This window comes from Rattus norvegicus, chromosome X (assembly GCF_021556685.1).
Source record: "Rattus norvegicus strain SHRSP/BbbUtx chromosome X, alternate assembly SHRSP_T2T, whole genome shotgun sequence".
NCBI classification, from domain to species: Eukaryota; Metazoa; Chordata; class Mammalia; order Rodentia; family Muridae; genus Rattus; species Rattus norvegicus.
In genome coordinates, this window is record NC_141554.1 from 79,536,761 (window position 1) to 79,552,642 (window position 15,882).

General features: G+C 38.9%; 1 protein-coding gene across 2 annotated transcripts in view; it reads right to left on the reverse strand.

Moving 5' to 3' along the window:
* The window catches only part of Fndc3c1 (fibronectin type III domain containing 3C1), a 57,650-nt gene that overhangs the window by 10,229 nt on the left and 31,539 nt on the right, over positions 1–15,882 (reverse strand). For both annotated transcript variants that reach the window (XM_087599915.1, NM_001191722.1), the window contains 15 exons: positions 14,235–14,290; positions 13,797–13,936; positions 11,903–11,962; positions 11,340–11,478; positions 10,768–10,821; positions 9,913–10,034; positions 9,652–9,826; positions 8,571–8,657; positions 8,275–8,413; positions 7,590–7,661; positions 6,835–6,953; positions 6,609–6,711; positions 6,087–6,190; positions 5,762–5,875; positions 4,633–4,782 (listed from right to left, as the gene is read on the reverse strand). In XM_087599915.1, the coding sequence (XP_087456041.1) occupies positions 4,633–4,782; positions 5,762–5,875; positions 6,087–6,190; positions 6,609–6,711; positions 6,835–6,953; positions 7,590–7,661; positions 8,275–8,413; positions 8,571–8,657; positions 9,652–9,826; positions 9,913–10,034; positions 10,768–10,821; positions 11,340–11,478; positions 11,903–11,962; positions 13,797–13,936; positions 14,235–14,290 (1,634 nt within the window). The remainder of the gene's footprint in view (positions 1–4,632; positions 4,783–5,761; positions 5,876–6,086; positions 6,191–6,608; positions 6,712–6,834; positions 6,954–7,589; positions 7,662–8,274; positions 8,414–8,570; positions 8,658–9,651; positions 9,827–9,912; positions 10,035–10,767; positions 10,822–11,339; positions 11,479–11,902; positions 11,963–13,796; positions 13,937–14,234; positions 14,291–15,882) is intronic.

Consider the following 15,882-nt stretch of genomic DNA (forward strand, 5'->3'; position numbering starts at 1 on the left):
TTATAGTTATATATATACATACATATATATATATATATATATATATATATTCTGTACCTATTTTCTTCTGGAGACAATGTTTTCAATATGTATAGACCAACACCATAACCAGGAAATCGCCATTGATAAAACCCACTCGTGTTAGTCAGAATTGTGTGCACTCCCTTGTGTGAGTATTTAAGTTTTATCCAGTGACTAGGACTACTTCAATTTTTTTTCTTTTTTTCAGAGCTGGGGACCGAACCCAGGGCCTTGCGCTTGCTAGGCAAGCGCTCTACCACTGTACTAAATCCCCAATCCTCAATTTTAAGAAGTTTTCCTTACAGGTTCCTGTGTCTTTCTCTTATAGCCACAGAATATTCCTATACTGTCCATCTCCTCACCTCTGGAAACCACTAATTGTTAGCCATCATTACTACAATTTTGACATTTTCAGAATAGTATATAAATTAAAAAGTGCTACAGATAAACTTCGATGCAGGCTCAGTTTCCAGTTATGCCAATGGTGTGGAGAGCTTTCAGCAATTGTGTATACTAATAATTTATCCACTTTTATTACTGAACAATGTGTTATAGTGTAGGTGTATCATAGTTTATTTAACCACACATTTGTTGAAGGATGTATGAGCTACATTTAGTTTTATGTCCTACAAGTAAACGTTAGATGCTACTGTGCTCTCTTTGGGAAGGGCTATACTTTTCATTGGTAACACATGAATGATCGATTTCCTCATATCTCAGGCAGCACTCGTTGGACCATTAATTACTCCTTAGCTTAGGCGGTCTGAAAGAGATGGAAAGGTGTTTCCTGGTGCATTTCCCTAATAGTCAATGTTGCTGACCCTCTTTTCCTGCACTCATTTGCCATCTGTATATTCTCTTTGCTCACTAATCTTTACCCATTTCCTAACGATGTTTCAATTCACTGTTGAGTTTGGAGAGGTGTTTATACTTTTAGGTGCTATTCCTTTGCGACACACACACACACACACACACACACACACACACACACACACACACACACACGTATTTCACAAGTATAATCCTCCAGCCTTTAAGTTCACTTTCATCCTGTTTTAACGGTAGAGAAGTAAAAGTTTAAAGACAGAGATTCTTGCTCTGTTCCTCAGGTTGGAGCAAATCCTCTGAGTGTTAGGGATCCTAGAATTTCAACCTTGAGTATTAGTCGAGACTCTGTGTACATGCCATTTTGCTTGCCTTGGTTTCTGGTTTTATTTTAGTGTCTAGTCTCTGGAAAGGAAGACTGTTAAACTCACTGTTAATTTATCATTAAATGATTTGTAGAATTCACTAGTGAACCCTTTTGGGATTGGAATTTTTGAGTGTTTTTAATATATAGAATAAATTTCCTTCATGACTAAATGGCAATTTATATCACCTAGGGTCAGTACTTTGTGAGTTTTTGATGTCCGTTTCATTTCTTTTGTTACATGTGTAAAATTGGTCTGTATTTGTAAAAATAATGCTGCTTTTCTCCAGAAATTAGTGATTTCTGTACATTCTTCTTAGTGGATACACATTTATATATGTAAAATTATTCTCTGTTTGTAAAAATAATCCTGTTTTCATCCGGAAATTAGTGATTTCTATACATTCTTCTTAGTGGAGATGAACCCAGGCCTCTTACTCTGACTGCCTTCATACCTCACAGACCCCTCAAAAACTGACTTCACTCTGTTCGATCTCAAGGGTGCTTTCTTTTCTAAGTGCCTTTCACCTTTACCTCTTCAGTGCTTGCAAGCAGGCCTTAAGCATTCTAGCCCAACTGCTCTGATTACCTCCTGCCTGTAGTCTTTGTCTAAAGGAACTCATGGCAACTATCAGAGCTGGCACCTTATGTTTCTAACTTCAGGCAAAGCCTGTTCCTGTCGTGCGTCACAGCCTTCAAAATATCCCTACTATGTTGTTTTTTCCTGTCCTCTCCTCTATTTCGTCTGTTGCCTCCAGTCTTGTCTGATATGTTTTCTACCCTGCAGGCTCTAGACAGCCCTTCCCTCCCATATCCCTGACGCTCTGCTCCTAGCTACAGACAACTCCCTTCTTGTGACAAACACACATCTGACCATTACTCAGAGACAGTAGATGACTCCCTTGAGGTTTCCCACCAGCTCAATTCCACCCCCATTCCTGGGACCCTGGATTGGTTCATTGAGGGTAGCTCCCTCAAAGACACCCCACTGTTTGAATCCCATTGATGAGGGATGTCATGAGAATCTCAACTGCTTCCCTTCTCTGAGAGGAAGAGGCAAACTTCCTTCTCCTTAAGCAGGCAGATGGCATTTGCCAGGGTCCTACTGCAGTGTTCATTTACCCTGAGTCTCTATACCTAGTTCCATATAGCATCATTCACTCTGTCTCCTAGATAACAGCAGTTTCCTTACACCAATGGTCACCACCATAACCAGTGAGAGGCTTTCCCCTCTCCTCCTTGAAGCATTCATATTGTCCAAAGGGGATGCTACCATCCAGTGCCAAGGGTATCTCTGAGACAAAAACTTTGTCACCCTGAGGTATAGAATGGTCTATCTGTGGGTTGGCCTAGATGTTCAGGGCCTGGATGTGCCCCACTGTCTCTTTCTTCTGTATACATCACATTTTTCCTGATCCTTCCTCACCCCACAGTACAGTCAGAACACCTCCATTCATCTAGAGGAGGTGTTTCAGGAGGCCCCATTCAGGACCTCTATTTTAGGAGTCCTACTTGTACCTCACCAAACGACCCAGCTTGATATGTGTCAGCTGCATCCCAGAGGACAAGGAGGGTGATGGCATGTTCTCTGATGCACTTCCTAACTTGTTCTTCCCCTTACTTCTCTTTTGTTCTCTGTCTCTTTCTCTCTGTCTCTCTCTTTTTCTTTCTCTCAGAGAGCGTTCCTTACTTCCATATTTCAACCAGTCTGTCATAATACCCACCCGTCTCATGAAATCCTATAACTCCTCCATCCTGTGAGTAACCAATTCACCTCTCTTTACAAACAACTATTAGAGGTCAACAATGGTGTAAGTCAGTCCCTGACAATCCAAGAATAGGTCTGCTTCCTAGCTGCTGTTTTCATGCAGAACTGCCACGGTCTATCTCTCTGTCTTTTAGAGGCCACCCTTGGGCTATGTATGCACTTCTGAATAAACCATGCTATTTGTTTACTGACAAGTCAATGCTAATAGAGATGGTTCACAAGACTTAAAGGCTAGAGTGCTGGAGAGGTGGCTTGACAACTAAGAGCAAGGGCCTTACAGAGGCCCTCGGTTCTGTTTCTAGTACCCACATGGTGGCTCACAACATATGTAACTCCTGCTCCAGCAGAAGTGCCGCCTTCTCTTTTGTCATTTGTGGGTACCAGACATGCATATAAAACGAAATTAAAATAGAAGTTACATCCACTGCTTCTTAACAGTTCCTCCATCTCATGATTAACCCTTTCACAGTTTTTTTGAACAACCTTTTTGTCGTTCCTGATTGCCATGATCATCCTGGACTCCTTTCCCTTCCTTTATCATTTTTTTTCCAGAATGACAGGATCTGGCTGACAGGGTCACTTCAATTCTTCCTAGCAGAGTGAACTCACAATAATGTCTTAAATCTTCCATCCTCCTTCAGACCTTCATTCCAAGGACCATCACCCGTCCCTAGCAAGGAGTACTATTAAAGACTTGGTTGCCCTGCCTTTCTACCAAACTATAGAACTTGAACTGAAAGCACAGATGCATTCTGGTCTCAATAGTTTCCCATTTCATGTGAGTAATAGTTTCAGTTTCCCAACGCCAGGCTTTAATGAATATACCATTTTTGCCCATTGTAGCTTAATCACTACTCATCTAACAAATAAGACTATTCTGATCACTCAGAAAAATTCCCAGTCCCCCTAGTATCCCCTTTACAAGTCCAAGCCCCTTAACAACCCTAGCCAGTAAAAGAAGTTCATTGATTTACTATCTTGACTTTAGATGAGAATCTGTCCCAAGTTTATCTCAAAATAAATATGTCCTTGGCTTTGAGCCCTGTTGTCTTTTCTTCTTACGATCATTATTATTAAATATCGTGATTACCAAACTTTGAAATTAGGAACTGACTGACCAGGCAGTATTGGCATATACTTTAATCAAAGCACAGGACACAGAGGTGGGTGGATTTCTGAGTGGGAGGCCTGCCTGTCTACAGAGAGAGTTCTAGGACAGCCAGAGCTATGCAGAGATACCCTATCTTGAAAAACTAAAACCAACCAAATAACAACTTATGTTGTTAAATATAAGCAATATTCTCAATTTAAAAATTCTTCCCTTCAAGCCCTTGGTCCTGCCAAGACTGAACCCCCAGTTAATGGGATTGTTGGGGGGTGGTAATGGGGGGAGGATGGGGAGGGGAACACCTATATAGAAGGGGAGGAGGAGGGGCTAGGGGGATGTTGGCCTGGAAACCCGGAAAGGGAATAACAATTGAAATGTAAATAAGAAATACCCAATTTAATAAAGATGGAGAAAAAAAGAAAAAAAAAAGTCTTCCCTTCTTGACTCTAGTCTTTACTTTGAAAATGACGTTAGTATTATGCATGTGGGAAATATATAGGTTAATAGCTATTGCCTTCTTTATATTGAAGGGAATGTTAGATCTACCTGTACTCTGCAAAAGTATGTAGTTGCAGGAATAAGACCTTTAACTTCGTAGCGCAAGCAAGGGCCAGTATAAATCAAATGCATAGACTCTTCAACTTGTCCCCATTGTAGTCGGTAATCAATGATTTCAGCACCATTGCACTTAGGGATCTGAAAGATGGAGCATACACAGAAATTTAATTCTTTTTCGAAGTGGTCACTATATTCGATACTGTGAGGAGGAATACTGCATAAAAGCCTGTAATCCATCAACTGATACAGGATAGAGATGTGTAGAAACAAACCCAGGCATGACACTGTAATAACATTAAAAGCAACAAGTTAAAGGAAGAAGAAGGACTTGCTAATTCCACATATTAGATGAATAAAAATAAACATATTAAGATTGTTTAGCATTATTGGTTAGTATGCTAAAACACATGCTCTGCTGATCTAGTCTTTAAAAGTTAAAAAATCTGCTCTGTCATGCATCATTAACAGACTAAGCCTTTTGGGTCAGTGTTAAAAAATTACACCATTGCTTGAGGCTTGGGGAAAAGAACATCACAAATAAACCAATGTGGCTAAATAATTAGGCTAATTCTTAAGTTTGGTAAGACATTCCTATGGTTGTAGAAAGTACATTTTAAAATCTTTTACATTCTTTATGTACCACATTTTAGTTCCATATGAGATAGAGCAGCAGAAGCTTTCCCAATGAAGTTCTTCAAAGAAGACTAAGTTCTTGGCTGGGAGTATTGCTCAGAAGTAGAGTGCTTCCCTAGCATGTATGAAGCCTTGGGTTCAGTCCTTAGTACCATAGAAAATTAAACTTCTTACAAACTTCTTTACCTTTACTGATTCACTGACTCTTGCAATAGCTTCAAAAATTCAATTAGTTACCCATTCATGGTTGATTTTGGTCCCCAAATTTATAATCGACATCTGAAGAGCAGAGTATTGGTTATGTTGTCTTCATGATATCAGTAGTATTAGGTCCTAGGTATGTATTTTCTAGAAAGTGTTGTCTGAGGGATCCAGGATCTTAATTCTAATCTATGATCCCTTTCAGTGTTTTCCAAAAATGCCCTAAACTATTAAAATGTTTGTGTATCAGCAAAATGAATAAAAAGTTGAATTGGTAACATACTTCCCAACTGACAATAACACAGGTTGGACCCTTGCAGGTTAGCACAGGTGTACCACACTGAGAAGGAGGGTGCCGGGCTGGGACAGATCCACACTCCATTGACTGAGATCCAAGCTACAAATTAAACAAACATACAAATAAACAAACACATGCATGACTTAGCAGGCATGGTTACTCCTCACCTTGACAACAAGAACAGTGCAAGCATGTATTCATTCACGGTGAAATGAAGTACAAGTCAATCACCTGAATAGTTTACCTTTTAAACTCCTGTTTTATGTTTTTAACCAGAAACCCATTGGTCTTCACGAATTAATTTACTTACTGCACATGTCTTTTCAGAGCTGGGACACTCCTTTTTGTCATGAGGACCTTTTGCTTTTTTGCCTCGCACAGGTGCTTCAGACTTCCCATTAACAGAACGATTGTCTACAAAATATGTAAAATCCACTCAGTTTCCCTTTTCTCTCAAATCTACCTTTGCACTAGTGATGTAATCCAGTGTTTTGTGAATACTAAACACAAATGCCATCATTTGGTTACATACAGAGTCCCTAGGTTTTAGCGATGTTTCCTTAAAACAATAAAACATACTGTACAGTGAGTTAAGACAACTCTTTAAAAATGCTTAGATACTCATAGCTTACTGGGTCAAGTAACTTCATAACTTGACTTTGACATTAAAATGTTGGGTTGTCAATTACCAATGATTGGTGTGCTCAGAATTATTCAATTCTGTTCTAACAGGAAACCCTACTTGCTAACATTAACATATGCGCACCAATCAAAAGTCACAGGATAGGAAGTTTAGGGACAGTTGTCAGTCATATAAGGAAGCCTTACTCACCAAGAAGGTTGGCATCCCTTCCCTTGCTTTTACTATGTAAGGGCTGCGAACTGCAAGACTCAGGAGGAAGAGCAGGTGTCTGAATTGTCAATACATCTGAAGGCTGAGAGAAACACAAGGTGTTGTTACTACTGTACTAAATTCAAGATCAGCGTCAGAAAACATTTACTGATAGGACACTTTAGTTCAATTCTCCATTGGAGAACTTTGCTTTGTGGTTTCTTACACGGCTTTGGCCTGCAGGTGAAGTGCAAAAGACCCTAAGTTTATAAGTGGTGCCTGGTTGGAGGTCATCGTACAGGAATTCCTGCAGTGTGCCACTGTAGATTATTTTCCAGAGATTCCCTGAAGGAAGAAGAGAAATTTGGTTCAATTCCTTCATCAATCATGTATAAATGTTGTGGGTCACCATAATAGTTAATGTATGCATGGTATAAATTATATATATATGCAATCTGTATATCATATGTATGCTAAGAAACAGCCAGTTTGGGAAATAACTGGATCAAATAATATTTTTAAAGATTTATTTGTTTTATGTATCTGAGTTATACTCACTGTCTTCAGAAACACGAGATCACATTACAGATGGTTGTGAGACTTGGGGATTGAACACATGACCTCTGCAATAGCAGTCAGTACTCTTAATCACTGAGCATCTCTCCAGCCCCAACCCAATAATATTTTTATAATTGTTAAATAATTTCATTCCAGAAGAATTAAAAAAAATTGTAAGTGACCAGTAAATAGTAATTTATTAAAATTCAAAGGAATCCAAATATGTTCTGGGTTTTAGTTAATAAGTGTATATTAATCCAGATTTTCTCGTACTGGTAATTGAACCATGTCTACATGAGACACTTCTATTTGGTGAAGCCAAGTGAAACTTTTATAGGGGACCTCTGTACTATTTTTGAAAAATTTCTACATGAGTATGAGATTATTTCAAAATAAAATCTTTCAAAATTAGTGTTGCCTTACCAGCATCGGAATTTTCACAAACTTCTAAACTGTAACTTGAAATGTTCATTCCACCATTATCTTTGGGTAAGTCTAAAAGAAGAAATAAATTTTAACTGATTCTTGCAAACATAAGTTTTCACTAAAATCTTACCACATAAATTATAACTTTTCACAGAAAAATATAACCATGGCATATTGTTGTGTTAACATCTCTATACTAATGTCCAAACATAATACAAGCTATATACATGCGGTATCAGACATTAAACATTAAGAAATCACTTCCAAATTTTTATGAAGAGACTAAAATAAAAAGTATATATTGGATAATTATTTTTTACCTAGTTTACAGGTATTAAATTTGTATAAATATAATTTCTGATTAAGTTGACATTCACCTGTTACACATACTTCTATCTATGGTCCTTATTTTGGATATAAATTCATCTTACTTGGACGATGGTTATCCACAGATCGGTATAAACGTCAATAATTTGCTCACTTGTGGATGGTTAAGCCAGCAATAGGAAATTCTATATCAAATTATAAAGACATTGTAGGCTTACAAGTAAACTCACTTATAGGGCAGAGTAGTTCCCTTGAAAATGAGACTATTTGCTTAGTGAAAGTGAAGGAAGACGTCTTCTCAATAGTAAATACTAGTATAGAGAGAACAAAGTTTCCACAGAGAAGCATTATTTACCCCATCCAATTGTCACTTGGCGGGCATGGATCGTTCCCACTACGTGTGGTTTATTAGGGCATCCAGGCCTAGCTGGACGGGTAGTATATTTTACTTCTCCACTGGGGTTGCTCCTTCCTTCCAGATTGTAGGCAAAAATCTGTTTGAGTGAAAGAGATCATTTTATTGATCAATGGAAATTACTATGTGGTTTAATAATGTATAGAGTGCCCGCTCTATGAGAATTTCCAAGAATTAAATGCTAAGTAAAGTTTTATTTCAAGAGAAAAAACCAACTTATAGGTCATGCCACATACCCGAAACTTGTATGTAGTATTTCTCTGAAGATTTTTCACAGTGCAAGAGAGGTCCTCTCCATTGTATTTAGGTTTAAAACCTAATCCCTAAAAATGCAGGAGAGTAAATTTATCAAGAAAGACTAATTTCAAGGCTTAGCTTGAATTTACTGTCCACCTGAAAGGTTTTGAACCCCAACGTGGTCTGCATCAGGTCCTCTGCTTCTATGTTATGATGTTAGCTTGGTGTTCTGAGAGACTCCTAACAGAGGGAGTGAGGGGATGTCTCTGACTTTTTGCCTGCTCCTGGGACCCTTTCTCCTCTTGTTGGGTTGCCTCATCCCACCTTAGTATGAGGTTTTGCCCCTAGTCTTATGGTAACTTGATATGCCATGTTCAGTTGACATCCTTGGAGGGCTACCATTTTCTGATGGAATGGGATTGTGTGTATCTGGGGAAGACACAGGTCGGAAAAGCTGGGACAAATGGAGGAGGAGAAACTGTGTTTTGGGTGTACTGTATTCTGTGAGAGAAAGATCTATTTTTCAATAGAAAATGGAGGTAATTTTTGTTTTCCAAAGGTCACTTTGTCAGGAAGTAATGAGGTAGAACATGTGAAAGCAAGTAGCCTATTAGTTACAATCCGGAACTCATCTCAATGTTATGAGCTTGATTCAAACTTTGGTAACATGTGCACAGTAACTCGTACTAATTGACTAGCTCTTTGACACAGATTTGGAATTTCTAACGGAAGTAGTTGCTCACACATGAGGAAACTAGATAAGAAAGGCCAGGACTTGAGAATTCATTTGAAGGTGCTTAAAGATAAGTGTGGCCACAGAGAGTCACCTAGAACAGGCCTGGAGTTGAAGATGCTAACAGGCTTCTTTGTATAGAGACTGAATAGAGCATGGACCTCTTGCATTCAGCTCGTTGTGGGATCAAGGAGGCCTATGCAGACCTACACAACACTGTCTCTGCATTGATTCCACTCTGAACACAGGGACTCAAGGTTTGTTTGTTTTCCAAGTGAGAAGTCTAAAAAGTTATTGAAAGATGAGGTGAAGATCATAGAGTAAAAAAGAAGGAAAAGGAGACTTACAGACTTTGCTTCCTCCATCTCTAGCACATAAGTAAGGGTATCATTAGGGTTTGGGTTTGTTGGGGCACACCATTCTAGAGACAAACTGTAGACTCCTGCCTCTTTCAACTTAGGTGGCAGAGGTGCTGAAGGCGTGTTTCCCGACGTATAGAAGACTGCTGTTTCACTGAAATTACTGGAACAACAAGTTGAAATGAAAGCATTATTCTTAGGACCTCATGGTAGGATAGCCTTTCCAGTGGTGCAAATAATTCAGTGTACCTGCAGCCGAAGTGATTTTTGGCAGCCAATCTGAAGGAATACTTTGTCGATGGGCTCAGTTTAAAGAGCTTGTGCTGTTTCAGGGGCCCAGTGTAACAGCTTTTGAAGTCTTCACCTATGCCCTAGACAATGCACGCAAAATATTACCATATTTAAAAATACCACACTTAACACATGTTCACCACAGCATTAACCATTCAAATTCAGGTGATTTTTAAAGATACCAGTGTACCAGGTCTAAGCTACATGGGTTCTTAACATTGACTGAGGGAACTGGACACAAGTCCCTTGACTGAGGGAACTGGACACAAGTCCCCATCCCTAACCCACAGTGTTAACTGTTAGTTTCTTCCCATTGAACCTCACAGGATGTCCAAACCAGAGATAAGGGCAGGTCCTCTGACCAGCAATAGTTGGCCAACAGAAAATTAACTGAATGGTAACTTGGAAGGTTTTTTTTTTGGAAGGGGGCATAGAATTCATTGCCTAGCATTACAACCCCTACAGGTCTTATAAGTATATATTATGGTTTCTGAGTTTGTGTCTTTATGAGAATTCTGTGTGTGCCCAAGTGTGTGTCTTTGTATCTATATGTGATCCTTCTGTTTTTTCTTGGCTCTAATTTCTTCTGGTCACATGTTTATTTTGTGCTATTGTGGTTTCATTTTTAATCATATCTTATTGTATTATTTTCTGCCCATGTCTTTGAGAGGCCTGTTTTCTAAAGAGAAAACAAGGGTGTGGATTTGCCTAGGGGTGGGTTGGAGTGCAGGGATCTGGAGTTGGTAGAAAAGAAACAGTAATCAGAGTATATTGTATGAAAAACAATGTCTTTTTAATAATAAATGACCATACCTCATCCCATTCCAATAGAAAGCTGCTTATTTTGGATCCATTATCATTGCAACCCTGAAAAGGTCAGAATGATTGTGATCATTTATTGTTATACAGCACTTAGATATCCTGCACATATATTGAGTATATGTTTATGCAGTGAATTTGTACTGCAAAAATTTGTATAAGGATATTTGTTTTAATAACAATTTACCTTTAAGTTTAAGACACGCATTTGTCAGTTTACAAACATACCCTAGTTGTATATGTCATGTTTCCTGACGGCATAAAAAGAGGGAAGTTAAAATGGATGACAAAGGAACCAGAGAAATAGTGTAATTGGTAAGTGTGATTGTTGACACCAAAACATAAATGCAAGAAATGGGCAGTTAGCTTTACGTTAATGATCCAATGTATAGTGACATTTCTCAACTCACTTGGCATGATCTCTAGACAGAACTGAAGGGTCATTTGTGAAGAAAAGTGATGGAGAAATAAATTAGATAAAGTATGTGTCATTTTTGCTCAAAGTTCAAAGAACAGGACAGTGTATTCAAATCACATTGAGATTCTTTTCACAGTAAAATCCTTACTTTCCATTGTAAGTTCAGGCTGTTCTTGGTTCTGCTAATCAGTGTGGGTGCAAGAGGAGGGTCTGGTTCACAGCCTGGTGTTGTGAAGCTAACCACTTCAGACACATTTCTGTGTTCTCCATCTCTTATGATTGCAACTCTGGAAAGGGAACAGAAATTGTTGTAAGAGTTAAGGTCCTGAGTTGTAAGTTTGTTTTTCTAAACATATTCTTTCTTCTTTTGTTGACCTTATTGAGCATACATAGCAACGACTTTCATTATGGCATTCTCATATATGAGCATCTTCCTCCCTGGCCATAAAGCTCTTTGGTCCCTTCTTCCCATGCTCACTGATCCCCTTTTTCTTCCTCCTAGTGCTACTACTTTCTTGGTTTTTCTTCTTTACCTTTTTTGCTAGCCTTATGAGTTTAAACTATGGTAGCTTATCTGAGTACCTATGGGCACTTTGCCAGCAAATAAATAGCTAGGCTGCCTTCAGGAATTCTAAGTACTAAACTCATATAGATTAAGGAGTCTTGGCTGGCTACAGGCTGCTGGTAGGTTGTGTGGGACACAGTTCCTACCTTAAGAAGTAGACCGTGCAAGGCTGTAGATCATGTAGGACCACAGTAACGCCATCACCACTGTGAAGAAAACGTTTGTTTATATGGGATCTCACGTACGTTTAACAGCAAAGTAACCAGTCCTAGTCTCATAGTAACTGAATAACTGATAAAGAACCACAAGAATTCCTGAAGTTTTTATCACTTTAAACCCCTTTATATTTGAGCAATATAGTATTGTTTGTAGGCTGTAGCCTCTATTTAGGAGCATATCAAGTTTTTGGGGGATGGTATGATCTGGGAGGTATGTGGTTTTTTTCCACCATCTAGTGGACACACAACAGAGCTGCTCTGGGTCTCTAAGGCAGCTACTTAAGTTCGGTTGGTGCGGATACACATCCGCAAATCCAGTCATCTGCCCATGTGCACACCTGCACCCAGAGGAAGCTGAAGGAGCTGAACAAAGTAGTCATCAGGAAGGCAGCTACCACAAGTTCTCGGTTTGTCTTGTCCCTTCATTCATTAAATTTTAATACTACAAACCAGCAATGATGTTACTCATTCAAAGCAGTCAATTTGTATTGTACTACTGCATATGTTTAACGATACTAGTACAGATCTGCTTTTAGTAGTTAATTTAGAGTGCAGATAGCAAATGCTTTGAAGAACACACTTCTCGCACAGTTCATTCATTCATTTTATGAGGCACTTTCTGGGTGAGATCCTGTCTGTCACATGAACAGAGGGATTATATTCCCTTTGTCTTCCTGAGCAGACACCAAGGAATTTGTTCTACCTCCAGATCCCATAAAGCCCCCTCTAAAATGGAAGGTATTGATAGTTTTAAGCAAAGGCTACTCAAAAGCTAACGGTAATCAAGGAGGAAGCAAACAGGCAATCTCCTCCTTCTGCTGTAGCTCCTCCTCTTCACCGTCCTTCCTCTCCCAGTACTGAGAGCTACGTTATATCTTTTTTTTCTTTCCCCCCTCCCCTTTCTTATCGGTGTTCCCCTCCCCACCCTTCCCCCATTGTCCCCCTCCCCCCAACAGTCTATTTCACTGGGGGTTCAGTCTTAGCAGGACCCAGGGCTTCCCCTTCCACTGGTGCTCTTACTAGGATATTCATTGCTACCTATGGGGTCAGAGTCCAGGGTCAGTCCATGTATAGTCTTTGGGTAGTGGCTTAGTCCCTGGAAGCTCTGGTTGCTTGGCATTGTTGTACATATGGGGTCTCGAGCCCCTTCAAGCTCTTCCAGTTCTTCCTCTGATTCCTTCATACGTTATATCTTTTCAAGATAGTGGTGCTTGTCAAGTACATGTCATACAGAAAGATTTCGATGCAAGCCAAGTTTGCATATCTGCATCTCTGCTATGCAGCACAGATGATTGTACTTTGGGATTATTAAATTGCACACCTTTAAGTGCTAATTATCAAAGAAATAAAACTTTACATAATGTCACATTTTCAAATCAAGTCTCTGACTAAAGAAGAAAAATTCTCAAACTAAAATTGTATCCATCCACCCATCCCACCCATCCATCCAACCCTCCAGGGACCCATCCATCCATCCATCCATGTATCTATCTAGGCTTTTCTCTTGGGTGTAGCCGTGTCTGTCCTGATCCTCATTCAATAGACCAGGCTGGCCTTGAATGCAGAGATCAGCTTGCGTAAGTGCTAGCAGTCAAGGTGAGCACCACCACTGGCTGGATGATTGGCAGATATTGGAATAACATACTATGACCTTATCGAGATTTGTACATTGGTTCAATAACTTACTATTAAAATTCTATCTCTGTCAAAAAACTTGAAAAGAATATGAAGAATTCAGCCTAGGTATAAGTTTGGGTACAATGACTATATGTGTCTATTGTATGTTTAAACTGAATAATGTGAAATAATTTAAAAGACTTACGTATAAATATTTTTATAGTTGCCATTTTTACCACTGCTGGACAGTGTCAATTCAAATTTCATCGGAGAATTAATATCATATTTTTCAGCACTGTTCAGAGCCCATGAAACAGTTGCAGATCGTGTTTGGATATTTGAAACCTAAAATGAAGAAATTGAAGAAGTATACTTAAAAATCATAGTCTGTACTTTTGAATGCAAACTTTTCTTTAGTTGTTTGATACTAGGTGCAATTCCCATATTAGGTGCTTAAATACTCTGATTAAGTAATTAGCCACCTTTCCTATCTTTAATGATCCCACATTGGATGTTAATGTATTGCTGCAGAATATTATGAAAATATTAAAACAGTAAATGTTCTAAAGAAAACTAGCAGTGATTTTGGACGGTTTAGATAGAAAAGTTGGAAGAGCATTAAATCTTCTTTTTCATTACGTACCACAGGTTTTTCAATGTTGGAGCAACATGGCTGTGTTCCATATTCTGTATTGTGTTCTAAAAGTAAGAAAAAAAAAAAACCTCAAACAAAATAATACATTGACAACAAGAGACTAGAGTTAGTTCACATTATAAATATATCATTACTATGAAAAGTAGTAAGACCTAACTAAGATTTATATTAACATAAACTCTAATTGGATATTTACAAAACTTCTGAATTTAAATAAAATCAACAAATTATGTAGGATTGAAATCTATAATTATTCATTAGAAGACAACTAGAAAGGATTCAAGGATGTATTTCTTTATTTAATATGTATAGTTGTGTGTGTGTGTGTGTGTGTGTGTGTGTGTGTGTGTTGGTAGGAATCTAGTTCATGACCTTTGGCATACTATACAAGCACTCTAGCACTGACATTGATCCTAACATTCCTCATGGTTTTAAAAGGCAGCCTCGGTATGACTTTACCTATGATATTTGGACTTCAAGAGTGCACTAAGTGTCCTGTCATTTGCTACATATAAAACTTGAAAGACATTATACTAAATGAAATGAGCCAAGCGCAGAAAAACAAATATGTCATGATCTCACTTGTATGAAGAATTTAATGAAGTTGAAAGACACATAACAATCAGGGCATAGGAGCAGGGAGGAATTGCTGGTCCTAGGGAGTAAACTTCATATAGGAGGAAGAGGTTCTGGGAGCTCTTGAGCAGCAGGGTGAGGTAGTCATTATAAGGTATATTTCAATAAGGTAGACAGACATTTTCATACTTTTGAACATAAAAAACAGTCCAAATTGATAATTGAGATGATTGTTTTAGCTTCATTTACTAATTCCACATCATATTTATATATTCCAAATATAAATATGTGTCAAAATGTCTCATATCACTTCATGAGTTTAGGCTTATTATTTGTCAATTAATAATACATTAAACTAAATTAGAAAAGTGGAGGTACGGCTTAATGGGTTACAGAGGAAACAGAAGCAGAGAATTTCACTCTAATATTTTGAATTGGCTGGCAAGGTGACATGGGGTGTAAATGTGCTTCCCACCAAACACTGTAACCTGAGTTTGAACCGGGAACCTGCATCTTTCAAAGGAGAAAACAAACTCCCAGAAGTTGCCCTCTGATTTCCCTCATTCCCATACATACACAAACTAAATAAACAATTACGTGTAATAGAAATTTATGTAAAAATGAACCGAGGACCTAACGCCATCTGGGACCCTGGTGCACGGGGGCTCTGGCAAAAGGCGGCGCAGGCCCTCCTGGTTGCTACCCTCACCGAGAGCTCAAAAGCAGCACCCCATGAGCAAACTTGAGCCTCGGGACCACAGGTAAGACCAACTTTTCTGCTGCAAGTGACCTGCATGGTGAACTCAAGACACAGGCCCACAGGAACAGCTGAAGACCTGTAGATAGGAAAAACTACACGCCCGAAAACAGAACACTCTGTTCCCATAACTGGCTGAAAGAAAACAGGAAAACAGGTCTACAGAACTCCTGACACACAGGCCTATAGGACAGTCTAGCCACTGTCAGAAATAGCAGAACAAAGTAACACTAGAGATAATCTGATGGTGAGAGGCAAGCACAGGAACCCAAGCAACAGAAACCAAGACTACATGGCATCATC